General features: G+C 44.0%; 3 protein-coding genes across 5 annotated transcripts in view; 2 read left to right on the plus strand and 1 right to left on the minus strand.

Annotated features, from left to right (window-relative positions):
• DDX55 (DEAD-box helicase 55) overlaps positions 1 to 2829 on the plus strand; it is a 17738-nt gene extending 14909 nt beyond the window's left edge. Inside the window, exon 14 of the mRNA XM_069960919.1 lies at positions 1155 to 2829. Coding sequence (XP_069817020.1) covers positions 1155 to 1298 — 144 coding nt within the window. The 3' untranslated portion in view covers positions 1299 to 2829. The remainder of the gene's footprint in view (positions 1 to 1154) is intronic.
• Positions 2376 to 14151, minus strand: EIF2B1 (eukaryotic translation initiation factor 2B subunit alpha). 2 transcript variants are annotated; one of them, XM_069960923.1, is made up of 9 exons: positions 14008 to 14151; positions 12899 to 13000; positions 10690 to 10829; positions 9644 to 9760; positions 8789 to 8901; positions 7988 to 8056; positions 7836 to 7911; positions 4752 to 4877; positions 2376 to 2543 (listed from the first exon to the last, which is right to left on the minus strand). In XM_069960923.1, exons 1-9 carry the CDS (start codon positions 14018 to 14020, stop codon positions 2388 to 2390), a joined length of 912 nt encoding a protein of 303 aa, XP_069817024.1. In that variant the 5' UTR covers positions 14021 to 14151; the 3' UTR covers positions 2376 to 2387. The 2 variants fall into 2 exon arrangements, with proteins under 2 accessions (XP_069817024.1, XP_069817025.1); XM_069960924.1 differs by lacking the exons at positions 12899 to 13000; positions 14008 to 14151 and adding an exon at positions 11377 to 11461.
• The window catches only part of GTF2H3 (general transcription factor IIH subunit 3), an 18888-nt gene continuing 8754 nt past the window's right edge, over positions 14064 to 24197 (plus strand). The window contains exons 1-8 of one of the 2 annotated variants that reach the window (XM_069960922.1): positions 14064 to 14229; positions 15437 to 15516; positions 15595 to 15701; positions 15787 to 15947; positions 16958 to 17023; positions 22600 to 22629; positions 22725 to 22753; positions 22830 to 22904. In XM_069960922.1, coding sequence (XP_069817023.1) covers positions 14079 to 14229; positions 15437 to 15516; positions 15595 to 15701; positions 15787 to 15947; positions 16958 to 17023; positions 22600 to 22629; positions 22725 to 22753; positions 22830 to 22904 — 699 coding nt within the window. In that variant the 5' untranslated portion in view covers positions 14064 to 14078. The remainder of the gene's footprint in view (positions 14230 to 15436; positions 15517 to 15594; positions 15702 to 15786; positions 15948 to 16957; positions 17024 to 22599; positions 22630 to 22724; positions 22754 to 22829; positions 22905 to 24197) is intronic. The other variant, XM_069960921.1, reaches the window with a different exon arrangement.

The following is a 24197-nucleotide window of genomic DNA, read 5'->3' on the forward strand; positions in this document are numbered from 1 at the left end:
CACACTGCGTTTTTGCATTCTGTTTACTGGGAAAAAAACGGATGAAATTATGTTCATTTGGATCAGCTTTTCCATTGACTTCCCTATTAAAAAAAAAAAAAAAATCAAAATTTTAACATTAAAAGTAACCGTTTCAAAAATGAACTGCAAAATGGATCCAGTAAACGGACTGCAAAAACGTATTGTATACCCAGCTGTAAACATGTCCAGGAAGCAGAAAGCACACAACTGTTTTTTGGCACTCCGCTTCCACCCTACGCTCGTTTCTGACGTATACATGATATGAGAGGGGTCAGGGGCCCTATAGCAGTCGTCCCATGTGGGCGAAATCACGCCCACACATGATGTCCTATAGCCAAACAATGTTACTGCCACATTCTGTGTAATGCCAGGTAATACCTTTTCTGCCCCTTTTAAAGTTTGTCTATAAGTAGTATGTGATTATGAATATTATTCTTGCCATGAGATGTCAAGGGCAGCAGCTGCATGGACACTGGCTTTTTTTTTATGTATATGCATCTATATTGTATTATAGTACTATAGTATTGTAGTACTATTCATATAGGCATCAGGTGGCACCCACCATGTCTATAAGTTACTTCTTTATTAAAGGGGTACTAAAAATGTTTTTCTTTCAAATCACAAAGTTTATATAGATTTTTATTTTACTATATTTAAGTTTTCCCATACTTATCAGCTGCTGTATCTCCTGCAGGAAGTGGTGTATTCTTTCCAGTCTGATACAGTGCTCCCTGCTGCCACCTCTGTCCATCTTGGGAACTGTCCAGTGCAGCAGCAAATCCCCCATATAAAACCTCTCCTGCTCTGGACAGAGGTGGCAGCAGAGAGCACTGTCAGACTGGAGAGAATACACCACTTCCTGCAGGACATACAGCAGATGGAAGTCTGGAGATTTTTAAATAGAAGTAATTTACAAATCTATATAACTTTCTGAAACTAGTATCCTTTTAATGTTTATAAGGACATAATCAAGGTGGGAGGACTATAAATTGTATTCTGAATTCTGTTTATATTGTAAGCTCATAGAGATGCATGGGGGGAAAAAAGAAATACACTGCATCTTTAAATCTCTAATGATAGTGGTCATACATGTTGGCATACATCTATTTATTTATTGCTGTTGTACCCTATAGGGCTCGGACATAGATGATGAAGATGTGGATGAGCTGCTACATGATACCAGGCTGCTAAAAAAGCTGAAAAAGGGTAAAATCACAGAGGAAGAATTTGAGAAGCAGCTGACGGCTGCCAGAGGATCTGACAATGGATCAGACTGATGACGATACATCTGACTCTAATTTATGAACAAAGATGCTCAAATGTGTATTTTAAGGAAAAGCGGAAGAGAATAAGGAAGGATCAAAGAGAAAAAAAATCTGATGTTGCGTTTATGGCCTCAGAATGGATGCCAGATAGATGGATATTTAATATTTGGGATTCATACTGTTCCACTTCATTATTGTATATAAATCAGCTGTATGAACTTCATAATCTGTATAAATGTTGTTTTTCACTCATAATTGATCAAAAAAAATTTATATTGTATAGAAAGTGTAAATTTCCAGAAATACATGGGGAAAGTTAAATAGTTATATAGATTTGTAAGTTACTTCTATTTCAAAATCTCAATCCTTCCAGTACTTATCAGCTGCTGTATGTTCTACCGGAAGTAGTGTATTCTTTCCAGTCTGACACAGAGCTGCAGCAAATCTCAATTTAAACATAATTTACAAATCAGTGTAACTTTCTAACACCAGTTGATTCATTTATTTTTCGTAAATTTTGAGAACCCCTTTAATGCAATATATTGAGTGAATACTGAACAGTCCTAAAACATAACTTATCAAACAAAAAAGAGATTATATCCCCATCTATCTGGGAGGTTTATATAGAATATATTACCTATCATGTTATATGTAACCTTTTATATACAGCCTGTCAGTGCTATTTGAAGGCTTGTTTTTTATGGGATGAGTTGTATTTACATAGAAATTGACCCAATGTGTTTTTACCACTATGTGGTATAAATCTAGCATTTACTTTATATGTATGTTAAAGGGAACCAATCAGCACGATTGTGGTGATAAAGCTGCAATAATGTAGCTAATCTGCTCCCATACCATGTCCTAATCTGTAACTTTGTATTCTGGAAAACAAGCTTTTTCATAGGTTATAGATGTAAAAAAGTCAATTGTATGTGCTTTTAGTTCATATTTCTATATACTAATGTTTTAGAAGAACTTTTTGCAATAGAAGCCCAAATATTAGTCACATTTTCCCTGGATGGAAGTTGTAATACTGGACTCATATGGAAAGTTTTTACTGTAATCACACCTCTGTATCATGGAGTCAGGTTTAATATATATTTATAAGTACAGCTTTATTAGTTCATCACTGATAGCAGAGGGAGTCAGGACCCCCAGATCTGTAAAAAGCAGTGTAATAAGGGAGGGTGAGGTGTAGTCAATCCAGGGATGCTCTTTCATCAGGTCTTTCTTCTGCTGCTGTGTGTCTGCCTTATACTGAAGGAAACAAAACGCAACGTTAACTAGGTGCACACTGTACATATAACATCTAAACCGGTAATGGTTCCATTGAAGACTTAGGGTCCTATTTCACAGGCTGAGGAGGGCCCGATCAACGATGTAAACGAGCTCCGATCTGCTAGATCGACGCTCGTTTACTGGGCCTATTCCACGGCCCGATGATCGTTGAGCGAGGGCTGCAGGGACATAGTTACCGATGTTCTTGCAGCCCTCGCAGTATACATTACCTGTCAGGTCTTCTGCTCCGCTCCGTCTTCCTCCCCGGGTCCCGCGCGCTCTGGCTTAAGAATAGCCTGTCAGCTGACCCCGCGGCCTGTGATTGGCTGAGCGCTCCGTCAGCTGACAGGCCATTCTGAAGATAGAGAGCGTGGGACCCAGGGAGAAAGACAGAGCGGAGCAGAACACCTGACAGGTAATGTATGCTGCTGCTTCTCAAATCGTCGGTCGCCCGCTGCGCACCGTTATTCAACCAGTAGTGATGCGGGGTGGGGGAACGATCAGCCGATGACACGATCAACGGCTGATCGTTCTCTCTTTCACCGAGCAATAATCGGCCGAATATCGTTACTGTGGAATAGGGCCCTTAGGAACTATTCACAATATAATGTTACTAAGACACACTGAAACAGACAGGAGGTAGGATTTGAGCAAAGTTCACGGGTGGGGGATCCGCTTGGAATTTTCGCATATTTTCTGTAGTGTGAATAGGCCCTTATAGTGGATTAGTACCAGCAGGTTATTAAAACACATAGCAGCACATAGGAGATTAGTAATTCTATTTCTAACAAGACCATTTAAAAATGCTTGTACATTTAAAACCTGTTTATTTTCAAGTAATGCGTCAGTTTAGACCTAGTTCTCTTAATGACACAACCCCTTGAAAGGGGTAGTTCGTTGGGGGGGGGGGGGGTTATTCTTAAATGAACTTGTGTCAGAAAGTTATACAGATTTGTAAATAAAACAAAATCTCCAGTCTTCCCGTACTTATCATCTGCTGTATGTCCTGCAGGAGGTGGTGTATTCTTTCCAGTCTGACACAGTGCTCTCTGCTGCCACCTCTGTCCATGTCAGGAACTGTCCAGAGCAGGAGAGGTTTTCTATAGGGATTTGCTGCTTCTCTGGACAGTTCCTGACATGGACAGAGGTAGCAGCAGAGAGCACTGTGTCAGACTGGAGAGAATATACAAATTCCTGCAGGACATAAAGCAGCTGATAAGTACTGAAATACTTCTATTTATAAAAAAAAAAAAAAAGTAATTTTACAAATCTTTATAACTTTCTGATACCAATCAATCCACAGGGTAAGTGACTCTTTGCAGGGGTTCAACCAGTAGGACCCTCCCTGCTTTATTAAAAGGGCTTGATAAACGGGACTTTTGACTGGAGCAGCAGTGTGCAGACTCAACTGCTGTTCATTATCTAATGGTGCGTTTACACTCAAAAAAATCTGTCAGATAAATCTAAGCCAAAGCCAGGAATGGATTTAAGAAGAGTAGAAATCTCAGTCTTTCCTTTATGACCTGTTACCTTTTTATAGTCTGTATCTGGCTTTGGCTTCAAATATCTGTCAGATTAATCTCTGTGTAAAGGCACCATAAGGCTATGTGCACACTACATATGAGACCGGCCGTTCCGTAACCCCGGCCGGGTCATGGAACGGCCGGTCTCTGGCCAGATCATCTCGGCCGGTACTTAAGTACCGGCCGGTTGAGCTTTCCGGCCGCGGAGCTTTGATGCGGGCGCATCAGCGTGCGCCCGCATCAGAGCTTCCCATAGCACACAGTGAACTGACAGGTCTTTCTGCGGGCGGAATTCACTGAATTCCGCCCGCAGAAAACTGACCTGTCAGTTTTTTTCCGGCGCCGCACAGATCCCGGCCGGAGCGTATACGATGTGTGTACGCTCCGGCCGGGATCCAACTGCGCATAAGGCTATGTTCAACTCCGCAAAACTACGGCCGTAGTTTTACGTAGTGTGAACATAGCCTAAGGAAGCGACGAATATAGCCAATGACTATAGTGGTAAAAAGCTCTTAAAGTAAAAAAGTACCCATGAATGTACTCAGAAGACAACTAGAAAAGACATATAGACAGCATACATAAACAACTACTAGTGCTACCGCTGCTATCAGAAGTTACTTGATAATCTGTTCAAACAGACCAGAAACTATTTTCTTACACTCACCTTAAACTTGTCCGGCACATCTCTCTGATTCAGCGGGAAGAGACGCACAAACTTGAAACTTTCCGCAACCACGTAGAATGGCTTATTCTGAGCTTTGGCGCATACAGCCATTTGATTGGTGCCAATCTGTGATAACATACATACAATGAGTTACTGAGGCACTGAGTGGTCTGCTGAGCGTTGGCCAGTGAGCTGGGTTCTTAATGGTGTTACGGAAAATATAGTCCTTTTGGAGTTGTTTCCGGTCTTGGTGGCCTTATCTGTTTGGTCTGGTAAGTTTAGGAACAAACGCGCTCTTTTGCACTCAGACAACAAGGACGTTATTGCCTTAAATTGTCTATCTGCAAAGAGTGACAATGTGGTTAAAGTCTTGACATTATGTTGGTTTGTTTGATACATAATGTCTGGTTGAAGGCTCGATGCATTGAGGGTTATTCTAATGTGCTGGCGGATGTGCTCTTACAACTAGCTCCGGACTGTCAGAGGGATGGTGCGGCCTGTCCGAGGTTATTATGGGATGTCATCTGGGATTGATTGAGACCTGTTTGTGGAATTCTATAGCCAGGAATACCTGGGCCAGTTATTCGGCTGCATGGAATACATGGACTGCTTTTTGTTTGGTTCGCAATATGGACACCTGTTGGTCATCCGTGGACGCTGGCTTGTTGTTTGTATCGGAGCTGATGGGTGCTGGATACTCTGCAGCCACTATTGTAAAGTTTTTGTCCGGATTGGCTTTCTTTTTTAGGGTACAAACACACGCAGCAGATCCGATGCTGTGTTCAGTTATTTAGATCTAATCTGCTGCGTATCGCAGCAGTAAATACGCAGCGTGTATGCCATGTGTGTTTGTACCCTTAAACAGATGGGAGGTTTTTTTTATTTTACAAAAGAGTTTTTGATTAAACAATTGTTGAAGGGTTATGGTCGAGTTGGCTTACCTGGGGTTAAAACCAGACCTGTCTCTTTGGCTCTATTGAGATTATGCTCAGCTCTAGCCGTAGTCTGTTATTCTCCCTATGAGAGGAGCTTGTTTATGGCGGCATTTGTTTTGACGTTTTTTGCTGCTTTAAGAGTTGGTGATGTTACCAACGCGGCTGACAGGCTTTAACTTTTTTTATTGTTTCCTAGGTAAGACCGTTATTTGGATTATTGGACATTCCTTTGTTCACTGGTCTATGCAGAGAGCCTTACACAGCGGGGTATGGTGAACCTGGGTTATGATGATAGTTACATTGTTATTTATTGGTTTAGGTTTAAAGGTTTACATTGAGAGTTTGTGTCTTAAGATTTCTACTTTGAAATGTACCTGGCCGCTTTTACTCCTCCTTATAGTGCACTTGGTGGGTAATGATCTGGGTAAATCCTGTACGGTGGACTTCCTCGTCCGCATGAAGTCAGATTTTATTGTATTGCGGGATTTGCTCCTTCTGACTTAGTTTACTCTGAGATCATTAATCGTCTTGCCTGGGCAGCGAGGGGTTAAAAAATTTTGTACAAGATTCGGAAGGGTATAAATAGGGCGATGGAGAGAGTCCTGTCTGCTCTGGGGGGACTTTCTCATCACCATATTGATCTTGAGGGCTCATTGCCGGGACTATTCAGGGAAGACTGTGCATCTGTCCGATGTGGGCAATGATATTTTTCATTGCGGGCTGCAGAATATCATTGACGATTGGCTGCGATGTGTTGTGGGAGGCCATGTGATATCACATGGCCTTGGTGGGGTGTGTTAGTCGCCCAGCACAGGGCTGGACATGTTTTTATTGGTTTGTAATAGAGATTAATTTTATATAGAATTTTAAATAAACACATGGTTATTTGATAAAAGAAACAATATTAAACATTGCAGCCAATTTTTCTCTACAGATCTGGTTGTGTGTTTTTTATTATTAATATGTACAATATTTTATTGGGGGATACCATGCATTTCCCTGATTGGTCGGTTTGCGTACTCACCCCCTTAGCTTTCTTTCCTGCCCACTACTGTCATTACTATTGCACAGTAAACACAGGACTGTTTTTCTTACTGATTTTGCATCATATCACCCCAATATGTATTTCATACTAGCTGATGATGCGCGCATGGTGTAGCTATGTGCTGCATAACGGACATCTGTTTACCAGGAGTGGGGCGTGTAGTGTAGGTTTAGATCTCTGCTGGCTGACTGTGAATAAAAACTTTCTAGTTCCATCCAGACTCTAAGAACATCTATAACACTTACAATATACAGAGCTGAGACACATAGATGGGTACATATGCTGCATTCACTGACAGCAAGCAGAGAACTATAATGTTTCATATTACAGAAACCTAGGCTCAGGGACACATGTAAGTCTATAAAAGCAGCACAGGTGCATGGAGATGATGCAGATATTGTCTTCTGGGGGTTGGGTTAATAGACAAGTCAATAGACAGCTAACTCAGCCCCCAGAGAGGAGATCACATGTCCTGTGACTACAAGGGGGGGAGAGAGGGAGCCGAGCGTGGTCAGAGTGAAGGATTTTACACATCCAGAGCAGGTGAGTATGAGGGGAAAAAACCAGGGAAAGGGTGCAAGATAGGTTCTACATGTATATTAGACACAAGGCGGTATTGGGAAGGGGGATTGTTTAGAATATTGTTTTTTTTACCCGGATAACCCCTTTAGTCTTAAACAGGACAGCATGTTTAAAGGAGTTATCCAGCACTCCAAAATTTTTAACATGTTGCTGTCATATTAGTAAACATGTTATGCTTACCTCTCTGCACTCCCCCGGTGTCCTGATGCAATGCTGTCTCCAGTACCTCTGGAGACAAGCTTGTCTTGGGTGTAACAGCTTACTGAGCCAATGACTGGCCGCGGCGCTGTCCTGTCTCAGTCATTGATTGGCTGAGCGGGCTCTCCAGAGACAAGCTTGTCACAGAAGTACCAGCATCGGGACACCAGGGGAGCATGGAAAGGAGAGGAGAGAAGTAGTTATGTTTACTAATATGGCAGCAACATGTTAAAAATTTTGGAGTGCTGGATAACCCCTTTATCATACATATATCTATGACCTACAAAAGTTCAGACTGGAGATCGCAAACACATAGTAATTTACCTTATTAATGATTCCTCCGCTCTCCACTACTCCTTCAGCTCCTACAATCACCAGATCTACTTTCTCCATGATGTAACTGGTAAAAAGAAACTATGTTAATTATAAAAACCAAAGACATTTAGTTTTCGACCTTCACAACATCACTAACTCACCCTACTGCCGCATCCAGGATCACCGTTACCGGCACATTAATGTTCTGCAGAGCTTTCGCCATATTCCTCCTAGAAGGCAGAAGTATACAGTAGTGGGTCCATAGTACAGGCTGTCAGCACCCATTCTGCACGTACTACTATTTATAATAAAAACCTGATACTTAAAGCGAATGTTTCACCAGTACATTGCTTTTGTGATCTTTACATGGCTAGACTGGCGCCGGTGCCACAATCCTTTTTTTATTTATTTTTTTTTTTTAATAACCGTGGTTCCCACATACTGCGCCGGTTTATTACCGAGCACCGGCCGGGGGTGAAGCATTGCAGGCGAGCCCGGCAGCCCCCAGTATGACAATCGGCCCTCCCCTCTGTGACGCGGCTCCATTGATTCTAATGGACCTTCATCACTGAGGGGCAGGGTTTTTTGTCACACTGGGGGCTGGCAGGCTCGACTCCAGTGCTTCACCCCCGGCCGGTGCTCGGTAATAGACCGGCAATGTACATGGAGAGGAGTCGCAGTTAAAAAAATGAAAGAAGAAAAAAAAAAAAAGACTGCACCACTGGCATCCCCGCACAGGTCTATGTATACAAAAGTGATACACCGGTGGTACATCCGCTTTAAAGGGGTACTTCTGCCGTCACAGAATGGCGGCGCAGGACCGCAGCTGTGCTGTGACGTCACACTTCCGGCGGCCCCAATGGGAAGATTTGCCCTATATTCTGTGTTTTTTACCCACTCCTGGTTTGGGCTACAAATCCTGACCACAATCTTACCAGGATAACCCCATAGAGCTTACTCACCCGGATAAGTCTGGCTGGGATTCTGTAACGTAGACACTAAAGCGTTTATTGGCGGCTGCGGCCTCTTCTAACACCTTTAGAACCACCCTGGAGTATGCATGGGTTAATATTTTCTACAAAATGAACAAAAATGCAAAAGGTTAAAAATAAAAGTAATACAATGTGTCTGAGATCAACAGCAAAAATGGGGGGGGGGTCTTCTCTGAAGATTTTGCTGTATTCATACATCTAGTAGTAACAATAGTGGAATGGAACAACGGCCAAAATTGTTGTTAAGGGGTATTCCACTCAAGTAAAATAAATGTTAAATCATCCCCCCTCCTACAGACTAACAATTCCTTCCATAATTTTTTGTATCTTTTTAGTCTCCTTCTCCCAGTTCTCAGCTGCTGCTTTCTGCTGAAGACACAAAAAATTGGGTGTGAGCTGTTTTCTCCACCTTCCCCTCTCTCTTCTGAAACGACTGATGTAACTAGTGTCCCTGCACTCTGTGCAGGCCGGGAGGGTTAATCATACTAAGGTTCCAAGTAAGGACTTGTTTACATCAGCCGTCTCAGAAGGGAGGGGGGAGGAGGGGGAGACAGAGAGAACAGCTCACACACAGATTTTTGTGTCTTCAGCAGAAAGCAGCAGCTCAAAACTAGGGGAAGGAGACTAAATAGATAACAACAAGTGTGGAAGGAATTGTTAGTCTCTAGGAGCACTGATGATTCTAAGTGTATATTACTTGAGTGGAATACCCCTTTAAATCATAGTAAGGTAATACGATTCAAACATGTCAGGTATCTGACCCTTATGACGGGCAATATAAGAACACAGCAATCTAGCTAACCAAAGCTATCCGCTCATACTCACGGCTCCATCTTTTATAAACGGACAGCAGAGCTTGGTGATCTTGTCCCTTGACAATGAGATCCTTTTCAGAAAGAGTTCCCCTCGCTCGCTCATTCTTTCTTTGCATAAAGCGTAATTCTGTAACAAAAAAGTATACGTACATATAATCACTGCCTGAAAACTACTTAATCAGGTTGGGTTTACATGTTTTTTTTATCCGTTTTTGCAAAAAAAAGGATGGAAAAACAGATGCATTTGTTTGCATCTGTTTTTCCATTGACTTCCATTATAAAAGAAAAAAAAAGGATCAAAACGCATCCTTTTTTTTTTTCTTTAACATCCAGAAAAACAATATTTTTGTGTGAGTTAAAAAAAAAAAAAACCAGTTCCGTTTTGATCCGTTTTTTTTTATAATTGAAGTCAAAGGAAAAAAACGGATGCACACAATTGCATTCGTTTTTTTGCAAAAACTGAAGGAAAAAAAAACAGATGAAAAAAATTGTAGTGTGAACCCAGCCTAACTTGTATAGAAACAAAGATCATCCCCATTTATTCTGATTACTCTTTGTTGTTTTGGGGTTGGACCCAGTGATATGATGCATTTATTATGCAATGATTTTCTATTGTTGTGTTTTATCACACAGTCCTTACAAAGCAGGGGTAGGGAACCTCAGCTCTCCAGCGGTTGCAAAACTACAACTCCCATCATGCTCGGACAGCCAAAGCTTTAGCTCTCATCACCCAGGCATGATGGGAGTTGTAGTTTTGCAACAACTGGAGAGCCAATGTTCCCTACCCCTGTTTTAAAGGTAAACTAACACAGATGAATCTGACCTGCTGATCTGCTCTTATAGGCAGGAGACTCCGAGTACTACAGAAGCTTTATCACCTCCATCTGCTGGGCTGTTTGTAAAATCTCACTTTTTATTGATTATTAGGGGGGGGGGGGGGGGCACTAGGGCTGCGGTACTCTACATTTATACATTTACCCCCAGCTTTTCATACATATTCATCTGGCGCCCTGCAGAGATGAGCGGCCTGGAGTTCTGTCGCTCTACAACACTTACAGAATGTTCCAGCTCGGAGGTGAGGGTAATAAACCTCAGGAACAGTTCCCCCCCGGAGGAGACGGCAACAGACGAATCCACTTTGGACATTGTTTCAATTGCATCCTTTAGGCTTCCAATCAGACCTTGTATAGTCTCACCTAGAAAACAAAAGTAGGAAGGGACCAGGTTACAGTTACATATGGGGGGACCTATAAAATATATATATTGTATTTTTCACTATATAAGATGCAGACAATATCTTGCCTTCGTCTTAAAGGGATTATCCAGCGCTACAAAAACATGGACACTTTTTCAGCATGACTCTTGTCTCCAGCTTGGGAGGGGTTGTGCAACTCAGTTCCATTGAAGTGAATGGAGCTTAATTGCAAACCGCACCTGATACAAGAGTAGTGCTGTCTGAAAGAAAGTGGCCATGTTTTTGTAGCGCTGGATAACCCCTTTAAATTCAGGAGACTGTGCGGCCTGAGAGTGTCAGACCACCCTGACTGCTTCTCTAATGGTCGGGCAATGTACTGATTCTGTACCTGTCTGCTGGATGATCTGTGCGGCTTCTGGTAATAACACAGTCCTCTCCCTTCTCCTGCCGCACACCGATCAGCGGGATCAGTTCCAGGCAGGAGACGAATCAGGAGGTGATGTGCATTATATTCACTTTCCTGCATGTAAAAACCCCTGGAAACTTACCCAAAATGGAACCTGACGGACCTGCAGGACCTTTAGTAATGTCACAGTCATGTGATTAGTCACATGACTGCGAGAAGTGTGCACTACAGCTAGTGTAGGTAAAGACAATGGGGGAAGATTTATCAAACATGGAGTACAGTGAAACTGGCTCAGTCGCCCCTAGCAACCAATCAGATTCCACCTTTCATTCCTCACAGACTCTTTGGAAAATGAAAGGTGGAATCTGATTGGTTGCTAGGGGCGACTGAGCCAGTCTCACTTTACACCATGTTTGATATATGTTAATACAGCACTGTGTGTGTCTGTGGGTATGTTTTTGTAGCAGAGCTGGTGTGTGTTTTGATGTAGCAGAGCTGTGTGTATATATATATATTATATATATATTAATACAGCACTGTGAGCGTCTGTGGGTATGTTTTTGTAGCAGAGCTGTGTGTGTGTTTTGATGTAGCAGAGCTGTGTGTATATATATATTAATACAGCACTGTGTGTGTCTGTGGGTATGTTTTTGTAGCAGAGCTGTGTGTTTTGATGTAGCAGAGCTGTGTGTATATATATATATATATATATATATATATATATATATATATATATTAATACAGCACTGTGAGCGTCTGTGGGTATGTTTTGCATGTTTTTGTAGCAGAGCTGTGTGTGTTTTGAAGCAGCAGAGCCATGTATGTGGGGGTATAATGAACTATCATAGAGAGTGTTAAAGTGGTCCCGTCATTTCAATAAACTTTAACCCCTTCACTGCATTGACCAGGGAAGTTTATTTATTATGAAACATAAGGAAGGTTCCCAGCAGATTCTTTCCACTAGTGCTACATTTGTAGCTACACTGCTCAGTACTACTCTATAATGTCCTTCATGCTGCTGCTGCTAATTTTTAGGCTGTTCTATAAGGATATAAGGAAGAAAGAAAATGGGGGAAAATGTGGGAACAGATCATATGGAAGTGGGAAAGATGTTTGATTATTTTAGCATGGATGGAGAAATGAAATATATTAAATCTCTGTAATGTCTACGCTGATCGGGGACTTCCTGTCCACACAGCAATAGAAGCAAGGAACTCTCAGGAGAGGCCATTAAAGGCTCCACTGTATTCTTCCCAGTCTGACACACTGCTCTCTGCTGCCACCTCTGTCCATGTCAGGAACTGCAGAAGTTGGATGCCACCCTAGAGCTGCAAGGTAACCATGGCCTATGGCTGGATCCATATTTTCCAGGACTCCAACTTCTGCAGCCGCTGGTAATCAAACTCTGGGTGTTCAAGTTGATGGTGCATTTACACAGAGAGATTTATCTGACAGATTTTGGAAGCCAAAGCCAGGAATGGATTTGAAAAGAGGAGAAATCTCAGTCTTTCCTTTATGACCTGTTCCCTGTTTATAGTCTGTTCCTGGCTTTGGCTTAAAAAATCTGTCAGATAAATCAGTCTGTGTAAATGCACCCTTAGCAATGTAAGTTATGACAGGTTCACTAAACAGGAATGAGGAGGTATAAGCAGATATGGCGTCACCTTTATCTTTCTTCAGAAACTCCAGCAGCGTCCTAATGGCGGCCACAGCGGTGGCCACGTCCGGGTCCTCCTTCAGCTGCCGCTTAAAGTATTCAATGACCTCTGAGGAGACGAGAGGAGCCTTATATCAGTCACACAGAATGATAGACAACTTATCCTCACCCCCATCATAAGCAATAGGCTGTGGCCCACCCCCTGGAGTTATTGATTTAGGGTCTGGGGTATTTAGGGTTGTGTTCAATTACACTGGAAGAAGAAATCAGTATAAATTAAAGGGACACTCCATCTATTGTTTTCTTTAAAACTGGTTCAGAAAGTTATACAGATTTGTAAATTAAAAATCCAGTACTTATCAGCTGCTGTATGCCCTGCAGGAAGTGGTGTAATCTTTCCAGTCTGACACAGTGCTCTCTGCTGCCACCTCTGTCCATGTCAGGAACTGTCCAGAGCAGCAGCAAATCCTCATAGAAAACCTCTCCTGCTCTGGACAGTTCCTGACATGGACAGAGGTGGCAGCAGAGAGCACTGTGTCAGACTATAAAGAATTCAACACTTCCTGCATGGCATACAGCAGCTGATAAGTACTGGAAGACTGGAGATTTTTAAATAGAAGTAAATAACAAATGTCCATAACTTCCTGAAACCAGAGGAGTACCGCTTTAACTGAATGCCGCATAATATCTGCAGTGTAGACGCCACATGTGAACACAGCCCGAGCCCCCAGCTGTATCGCTCCTATCTACATGCACTGTGTGATCTGGGGGGTGAGCTGTCATGTCAGCAGGTGTGACAGGATGATGGCCCCGTCCCGGCAGCCCTGCAGTGTGTATATACACCGGTCCCCGTCCCCGGCAGCCCTGCAGTGTGTATATACACCGGTCCCCGTCCCGGCAGCCCTGCAGTGTGTATATACACCGGTCCCCGTCCCGGCAGCCCTGCAGTGTGTATATACACCGGTCCCCGTCCCCGGCAGCCCTGCAGTGTGTGTATACACCGGTCCCCGTCCCGGCAGCCCTGCAGTGTGTATATACACCGGTCCCCGTCCCGGCAGCATGGCTGTCAGCCGGCTCCGCCCCCACACCGGACTCTACCATAACGTATATCGTTACCGCTTTCGTTCATGGCCGTTATCCCACAGTCCACAGCGAACAGCGGAAAAACCGGAGAGCTCGGTCTGTAGATGAGTTTACGTCACTCGGCAGCGAAGGGGTTAACGGCAGCATGGCGCCGCGAGCCCCGCCTCCCGGGTGACGTCATCAGTAGGAGCCGGAAGTGGTGTATTCCCAGGCTGTGCTGCTGGAGGCTTATTATTATTATTATTATGGCTTCAGGTGAGATAGCGCTGCCCCAGACCTGACAGGGAGCGCTTTACGGCATGTCATTCACGGTTTCTGTCATGTGTAGCCTCTGACTTCATGCAGGTGATACCTTCGTACATTGAGAGTACGGGGAGAGGGGCTTCATAGGATTAGAGGACACATGTGGCAGCTTATATTTTCTATAAACAGCGCCACACCGGTCCTCAGGTTGTGAGTGGTATTGCAGCTTAGTTCTATTCATCATAGTGGACATGGCATGGATAGATCTGGTGCTGTTAAAGGGGCACTCCAGCCAATTTCTTTTCTTTCAAATCAGCTGGTTTCAGAAAGTTATATAGATTTGTAACTTTCTTTTATTTAAAAATCTCCAGTCTTCCAGTACTTATTAGCTGCTGCATGTCCTGCAGGAAGTGGTGTATTCTTTCCAGTCTGAGGTTATGTCCACACTACGGAATCCCGGCGGATCGCCTGCCAGGGATTCCGCAACTCGCGCCGTTGGCATCTTCCATAGGCTTTTTTCTATGGTCTGACAGATTCCGCTGTTCACCCGAAGAATGAGCGTGTTCATTCTTCAGGCAGGTGGTGGAATCTGCCAATCCATAGAATGAAGCCTGTGGGACCAGCAGAGATGCGAGCGGCGGGGGATCCGCTGGGATTCCGTAGTGTGGACATACCCTAACACAGTGCTCTGTGCTGCCACCTCTGGAAAGAGTACACCACTTCATGCAGGACATCCAGCAGGTGATAAGTACTGGAAGTACTGGCCAGTAATTGGCTGAGCAGGCTGTCGCTCACAAGACAAGTTTGTCTCAGAAGTAATGGCGGCTACAGACAGTGGAGAACACTGGTGACACAACAACAGGACACCGGGGGAGTGCAGAGAGGTAAGCATAGCATGTGAAAAATTCACTAGTGCTGGGCAACCCCTTTAACAACCCCCCCCCCCCCCCCACACACACACACACACACACACACACACACACCCACCCTAGCTGTAGCTGTGTAGACAGTTCCTGACATGGACAGAGGTGGCAGCAGAGAGCACTGTCTCAGACTGGAAAGAATACACCACATACAGCAGCTGATAAGTACTGGAAGACTGGAGATTTTTAAATAGAAGTAAATTACAAATCTCCTTCCACTTGCTGGGACCAGTTGATTTGAAAGAAAATAATGTTTATTGAACAACCCCTTTAACTTTCTATATTTCTTTCGATAGAAGATGACCCGAATCTCTTAGTAATTGTGGTGGATGTGAACCCGATCTGGTGGGGGCAGCAGGCTCTGAACCAGTCCCAGGTAAGGAGTTACTACTCTCTCATTATTCCCTGTATCCGCATTGTCATCAGTTGTGATCAGTTTCTTTGTGTCTTATAGGTGACGCTCCCGAAATGCATTGATGCGGTGATGGTGATGGGGAATTCCCACTTATTCATGGGCCGGAATAATAAACTTGCGGTGATTGCCAGCCATCTACAGGAGAGGTGCGGTCAGCATTGCTGGGATTCCTGTATAGCGGCTGTTGTGTACCGCCAGCTCTCGTAATAACCTCTGCTCTTTGCTTCGCAGTCGCCTTCTTTTTCCAGGCAAGCAATGGCGGTGTGGAGACCTGACGGGAGAATCCGCCGTTCTGGAATCTAACGCGTCGGGCAGCAAGGACGGCAAATATGAATTACTGACGGCCGCCAATGACCTGATTGCCGATGATATTAAAGATCTCATGACGAAAAGTAAGGATTTGTATCTAGAGTTATAGTTTCTTAGTGTTTTCTTATTATTTTATAGTAATGTTTCTAATGCTTATGACTGGGGTTTATTAAAGGGGAACTATCAGCACTAACCTGCTGACACCTCCCTATTGTGCACAGGGTGCTGAGGAGGAAGGTATGTCTCTTATCTTCATCCTCGGCGCTGTTCCTGTGCTGTTGGCAGTGTAATCCTCAGTCCGGAGCACCGTTAGGGCACTGCCCCGCCCCCCAGAGTGTGAGCTGGCTCACTTCATTAATTATCATTAGAATCATGAAGCTGCCTCATGTGATGGGGGTGGGTCAGTGCTCCTAACGGTGCTCTGGACTGAGGATTACACTGCTAACAGCACAGGAATGGGACGGAGGAGACATACCTTCCTCCTCAGTGTCCAGTGCACAATAGGGACATATCAGCAGGTTAGATTCCTGTAACCAGCTGATAGTTCCCCATTAAAGTGTCACTGTCGTTTTTAAGAAACTTTGTAATCGGGTTTATTAGCCGAAAAATGCATTTTTATCATGAAAAAGCAGTTTGAAGCTCTCTCCCCTGTCTTCATTGTTCTCTATGGAGAGGGGAGGGGTAGAGGGAGATGAGGCACCAAAACAGGACAACAAAGTGTTAATTTACAGCTACATCAGCGGGCTATCTCCTCTGACAGTCAGCACTGACCTCTCTGAACTCTGAATACCGTTTTTCACACAGCTCCCACTGTGTAATCCTTTATTCTCTGCTCTCTGCTGTCAACTAATCTCCCCTCTCCATAGGTTACACAGGGCTCGACTGATTTCCTGATAATGAGAAGTGGATGAGAGAGGAGGGGGAGGGGGGGACCTGGGGAAAGTCTTTTTGAATGCAGATAATGGCAGATTTGCCTATAAAACCCAATTACAGAGTTTCTTAAATTCGCCTGGACTATTGATTTCTGTAAAAAAAAAAAATTAAACGACAGAAATGCGGATTAATCATATGATATTCTCCTATTACATTGTAGGTGGGGAAATGAGAGGACAACGGACTGACACTGTTCTTGCAGGATCTCTAGCCAAAGCTCTATGCTGTATCCTTTTTAGTTCACCTGTATCATTAGAAAAGCACAATCAAAATTTTTCTTCTTAAAGCAAATTTATCACTTCAATTTGTGGACTTTTTTCCCACCACCTGGTTGGCGTCGTCGCATAGACCCCTTTTCAAAGCACCGCCTGGCGCCTCCATCAGAATCAAGTCTGGCCACATCAGCAAGGGGAGGGGATATCCTTACACTGGGGTCGCCGGACTCACCTCCAGTGTATAGAGCAGGCCACTGTTGTGCACATGAAGGAACTGAAACACTTTTTCTTGTAAAGAAAGCAATTCAGATAATGAAACTTACAAGAAGTGCATCTTCAGTTTTTCTACAGTGAACATTTACCTGTTGTGAATTGTGTTTTTAACCCCTTCACGTCAGCCATCTGTATATATACGTTCCTATTGCACATGCCCCGTGCAGTAGGAATGTACATATACGTTCCTGCTTTGACGGGGGTTTGTGATGAGAACGGGATCGCTGCAGGGACAGCGATCCCGCTCTCATCTGAGTGAGGCACCAGAGATAATGAGAATCAGCTGCGATCCCGCAGCTGACCCCCATTAACCCCTTAGTGACCGCCGAAACGGCGGTCACTAATGGGCCGGTGCCGCCGCTATATTTCATCTCCCCCCACCGTGAATCCACGGTGGGGGGAGATGAAATAGTTAAAATCAGACCCCAGACCAGCCCCCCTAGTGCCCCGGTATCTAACCCCCCCTCCCCGCGGTGGCCATCAGATCCAAGATGGCCGCCGCGATCACTGTGAACAGACTAATGTCTGTTCACAGTGATCTCTTTGTAAAAATGAATGAAAACCCCATGCTCTCCGCCACCGGAGGTAGCGGAGAGCATGGGGCAGTCATCGGGGACCCCCCCTGTGGGGTCCCAGTACAAGCGATCAGCGGTATATACTATATACCGCTGATCGCTTGTGCCATGTGCCGCCGGAACATTTTATCCCCTGTCACCATGAATGATTGGTGACGGGATAAAAAGTGATGTCCCCCCACCCCCCCAGTCGCCCCCGACCCCCCCCATTCACCCCCGTCCCCGAGTCACCCTCCCCTACTCCATATTCTCACCGGATCCACGGAGCTCCTTCCTCCTCGGCATCCTGGCTGGTTATGAAGTGCGCATGCGCTTCACAACCAGCCAACTCTGAAAATTTAAAGTGACAGAGACCAATTTGGTCTCTGTCACTAAACTATGATTACTGAGATAGAAAATATCAGTAATCATAGTAATACAGTGAAAAAGAATATGTAAAGTACAAAAAGTGACAAACATACAAAAAAATAAAACACACACTTTCTATTATAGTAATAATTGCAGTTTACTCCCAAATTATCCCTTATTCCCCCCCCCAGATTACCCGTAACTACCGCAGCTAGCCCGTAACCACCCCAGGTTGTCCGTAATAACGTCAGATTGCACGTAACCCCCCAGATTACCCGCAACCACCGCACGTTGACCGCAACCACCGCACGTTGACCGCAACCACCGCACGTTGACCGTAACCACCGCACGTTGCCAGTGACCCCCTCCAGATTGTCCGTAATCACCCCAGATTGCCTGTAACCACCCCAAATTACATGTACCCACCCCAGATTATCTATAAGCACTTCAGTCTATCCGTGACAATTCTAGATTGTCTGTAACCCCTCCAGGTTGCCCGTAACCACCGCAGGTTGCCCGTAATCATGTCAGATTACATGTAACCCCCCAGATTGCACGCAACCACCGCAGGTCACGTCTGACCACCGCACGTCGCCTCTGACCACCGCACGTCGCCTCTGACCACCGCACGTCGCCTCTGACCACCGCACGTCGCCTCTGACCACCGCACCTCGCCTCTGACCACCGCACGTCGCCTCTGACCACCGCACGTCGCCTCTGACCACCGCACGTCGCCTCTGACCACCGCACCTTGCCTCTGACCACCGCACCTTGCCTCTGACCACCGCACGTCGCCTCTGACCACCGCACGTCGCCTCTGACCACCGCACGTCGCCTCTGACCACCGCACGTCGCCTCTGACCACCGCACGTCGCCACTGACCACCGCACGTCGCCACTGACCACCGCACGTCGCCACTGACCACCGCACGTCGCCACTGACCACCGCACGTCGCCACTGACCACCGCACGTCGCCACTGACCACCGCACGTCGCCACTGACCACCGCACGTCGCCACTGACCACCGCACGTCGCCACTGACCACCGCACGTCGCCTCTGACCACCGCACCTTGCCTCTAACCACCCCAAATTGCCAGTGACCCCCTCCAGATTGCCCGCAACCACGCCAGATTACAGGTACCCACCTCAGATTACCTATTAGCACTTCAGTTTATCCGTAACCACAGCAGGTTGCCTGTAACCACCCCAGATTGTCTGTAACCACCCCAGATTGTCTGTAACCACCCCAGATTGCCCGTAACCACAGCAGGTTGCCTGTAACCACCCCAGACTGTCTGTAACCACAGCAGGTTGTCCGTAACCACAGCAGGTTGTCCGTATTCACCCCAGGTTGCCTGTAACCACCCCAGGTTGCCGTAACCACCCCATGTTGACGGTATCCACCCCAGATTACCCGTAACCACCCCAGATTGCCCGTAACCACCTCAGACTGCCCGTAACCACCTCCAAATTACCCGTAACCACCCCACATTACCTGTAATCTAATTTTTTTTATTTTATTTTAGTAACTGCGCTATTCTAATAACTATTACTAGCTACTGTTTTGCTCCAGCAAATTGGCGCTCCTTCCTTTCTGAGCCCTGCTGTGTGCCCATACAGTGGTTTATGCCCACATATGGGGTACCATTGTACTCAGGAGAACCTGCGTTACAGATTTTGGGGTACGTTTTCTCTCATGTTCCTTGTGAAATTTAGAAATTTCAAACTAAACCAACATATTATTGGAAAAATTCAAGTTTTTCATTTTTACTGGCCAATTTTGAATACTTTCCTCTAATACCTGTGGGGCCAAAATGCTCATCCTACCCCAAGATGAATTTTTTGAGGGGTGTACTTTCCAAAATGTGGTGACTTTTGGGGGGGGGTCTATTCTATAGACATTACAGGGGCGCTGCAAATGCACCTGGCGCTCAGAAACTTCTTCAGAAAAATCTGCACGGAAAATGCTAATTGGCGCTCCTTCCCTTTTGAGCCCTCCTGTGTGCCCATACAGTGGTTTATGCCCACATATGGGGTACCGTTCTACTCAGGAGAACCTGCGTTACAAATTTTGGGGTACTTTTTTTTCTCTTGTTCCTCGTGAAATTGAGAAATTTTAAACTAAAGGAACATATTATTGGATAAATTCGAGTTTTTCATTTTTACTGTCTACTTTTGAATACTTTCCTCTAATACCTGTGGGGTCAAAATGCTCACCACACCCCAAAATGAATTATTTGAGGGGTGCACTTTACAAAATGGGGTGACTATGGGCGAGATTTTACTCCGCTGGCACTACAGGGGCTCTGCAAACGCACCTGGCGCTCAGAAACTTCTTCAGCAAAATCTGCATTGAAAAAGCTAATTGGCGCTCCTTCCGTTCTGAGCCCGGCTGTGTGCCCATACAGTGGTTTATGCCCACATATGAGGTACCGTTTTACTCAGGAGAACCTGCGTTACAGGTTTTGGGGTGAATTTTCTCTCCTGTTCCTCGTGAAATGGAGAAAATTCAAACTAAAGGAACATATTATTGGAAAAATTCGAGTTTTTCATTTTTACTGTCTAATTTTGAATACTTTCCTCTAATACCTGTGGGGTCAAATTGCTCAAACTGCAAACTGCAAATGCACCTGGCGCTCGGAAACTTCTTCAGCAAAATCTGCAATGGAAAAGCTAGATGGCGCTCCCTTCCTTCTGAGCCCCGCTGTGTGCCCATACAGTGGTTTATGCCCACATATGGGGTACCGTAGTACTCAAGAGAACCTGCGTTACAAATTTTGGGGTGCGTTTTCTCTCATGTTCCTTTTGAAAATGAGAAACTTTAATCTAAACGTATATATTATTGGAAAATTGTAATTTTTCATTTTTTTACGGCCTAATGGTGAATACTTTCCTCCAGCCCCTGTAGGGTTAAAATGCTCATTATAGCCCTAGATTAATTCTTTAAGGTGTCTAGTTTCCAAAATGGGGTCACTTATGGGGGTTTCCAGTATACAAGCCTCCTAAATCAACTTAAGAAAAGAACTGGTCCCTAAAAAAATCAGTTTTGGAAACTTTTACGAAAATGTGGTAATTTGCTGATAAATTTCTAAGCCCCGTAACACCCTAAAAAAGTAAAATATGTTTATGAAATGAAGCCAGAATAAAGAGGACATATCGGTAATGTGACTTAGTAACTAATTTATGTGATACGACTTTCTTTTTTAGAAGCAGAGAATTTCAAAGTTCATAAAATGCTAATTTTTTCAATTTTTCATGATATTTTGATGTTTTTCACAAAAAACACACAAAGTAGTGACCAAATTTTGCCACTAATATAAAGTGCCATATGTGACGAAAAAACAATCTCAGAATCGCTAGCATACGTTAAAGCATCACTGAGCTATAAGAGCATGAAGTGAGACAGGTCAGATTTTGAAAAATGAGCCTGGTCTTTTAGGTGCAAATAGGCTTGGTCTTGAAGGGGTTAAAATAAATCTACAGGTATTGTGATCGCTGGCAGTTCTGCAATTTACTCACTATACTTTTTTTTATCACTCTATCCTGCCTGGGGATGTTCCTAATGATAAGGAGGGTGGGGAGGAAGATAGGAGGGGCGTCACAGACCTGGGGCACAGACACTCTAGGCCACACCAGTTTGACACAGTTCTGCAAATTAAAAGATCATTTTTTGCTCTAACAAAGGCATCGGGCACATTCTAAAAGACACAACCGGTAAGGATTTACTGTCATCAAACAGATGGTACAAGTGGTTTGGTGGGGTAGGTTGGTGGATACGTAAGTGTCACTGTCGTTATGTTTTTTTTGTTGTTTTTTTGCAGAAATCAATAGTCCAGGCGATTTTAAGAAACTTTGTAATTGGGTTTATTAGGCAAATATGCCATTATCTGTATTCAAAAAGACTTTCCCCAGGCCCCCCCCCTCCTCTCTCTCATTCACTGCTCATTATCAGGAAATCTCGACTCTTTTACATCAGTCGAGCCCTGTCTGTTCTATGGAGAGGGGAGGAGGGTGATTAGTCGGCAGCAGAGAGCAGACAACAAAGGATTACACAGTGGGACCTGTGTGAAAGATGGTATTCAGAGGTCAGAGAGGTCAGTGCTGACTGTCATAGGAGATAGCCCGGTGATGTAGCTGTAAATTAACTCTTTGTTGTCCTGTTTTTGTTTTTTTTTAATAGAACTAAGTTACAAATAGCTGGCACTTTCTGACACCAGTTGATTTGAAATAAGATTTTTTTTTTTTAGCTGGATTATCCCTTTAAGCCAATTAAAAAAAAAAAAAAAAAACTGCAAAATGAATCTCGGGCTTATTTTTGGAGAAACAGGGTATCTATTAGCCATAAACTGGTTGTAATCTTAATGATATTGTCTCCTTATGAATATCCTAGATATTAACAGGATAAGCAAAGAATCTAAAGGTATCAGTGGATCAGATCTCATTGTTTGCGGTGATAATAATGTATATTCCCTGTATTAATTATATGTCTGTATTACTTTACCCTGTACTACACAGCTGGAGAGGAAGTAAAATCCAGGATACTAGTAAGTATGTCGGCTCTGAAGCCCATTTCATGTAGATGTATGAAGTCATCCATTCTGATAATCTGTCTTTTTGTAGGTGGTTAAGGCTGCGGAGGACAGTGCTTTACAGTACATGAACTTTATGAACGTCATATTTGCTGCTCAGAAACAGGTATTTTTTTGGGGGTTGTCTTTCTTGTTTTTTTCAGAAAATTCCTGTGTTAGAGAGGTACTCAGACAAAAATCTTTTACTTTCACATCAACTGGTTTCAGAAAGTTATATAAATTTGTAATTTACTTCAATTTAAAAATCTCCAGTCTTCCAGTACTCATCAGCTGCTGTATGTCCTGCAGGAAGTGGTGTATTCTCTCCAGTCTGACACACTGCTCTCTGCTGCCACCTCTGTCCATGTCAGGAACTGTCCAGAGCAGTAGCAAATCCCCATAGAAAACCTCTCCTGCTCTGAACAGTTCCTGACATTAGAAAAAAACATTTGACAGGTTGCAACAACATGTCACAAGTTGTGTTTGGTCGGCATGTGCATGTTCATACCCCCACTGGTATCTATAATAAGCCAGGAGAAGATGGGTTATGCTTCTGGCTTCCACATCTGCACTAGACAAGCTCTATAGACTAAGGCTGGGTTCACACTGCGTTTTTTTCATCCGTTGTTTTTCATCCGTTTTTTGCAAAAAAACGGATGGAAAAATTGGATGCATTAGTGTGCATCCGTTTTGATCCGTTTTTCCATTGATTTCCATTGTAAAAAAAACAAACAAATCAAAACGGAACCATTTTTTTTAACAGACACAAAAGTAGTGTCAGCTACGTTTTTGCGTCCGTAAAAAAAACGAATCCGTTTTGATCCGTTTTTTTTTTTTACAATGGAAGTCAATGGCAAAACGGATAGACACAAATGCATCCATTTTTTTCATCCGTTTTTTGCAAAAAAAAACGGATGAAAAAAACGGATTGCAAAAACGCAGTGTGAACCCAGCCTTACAATGCAGCTTGTCTCTACAGTGAGGCCGAGACCTATCAAAACTTTTGACATGTTTTTTTTATTTTTTTTTTTTAGTGAAGACTTGGTAAGCTGGCTATATACATGTTTGGCTGACAGTAATTAAGTCAAACGTATGGTGTTCTATTGCTTATAATGGGGATAAGCAGCAACCTGACATGGCTAGCGTCAGCTAGGGGGAAACATACAGATGACACCTGGTTGAAATTAAGCCTTTCAGATCATTGGTCTGTCACTATAGACAACAGATTATCTGTGGAGCTTGAAATTAATAGGATCCTATTATGCTGCGTTTACACGGAACGATTATCGTGCAAATTCGCACGATAACGATCCAATTTGAACGATAATTATAGGTGTAAATGCTGCGAACGATCAAACGACAAACGAGAAATCGTTCATTTTGATCTTACAATATGTTCTAAAATCGTCGTTCGCAAAAA

The sequence above is a fragment of the Dendropsophus ebraccatus genome, chromosome 3 (genome assembly GCF_027789765.1).
Source record: "Dendropsophus ebraccatus isolate aDenEbr1 chromosome 3, aDenEbr1.pat, whole genome shotgun sequence".
In the NCBI taxonomy this organism is placed as follows: Eukaryota; Metazoa; Chordata; class Amphibia; order Anura; family Hylidae; genus Dendropsophus; species Dendropsophus ebraccatus.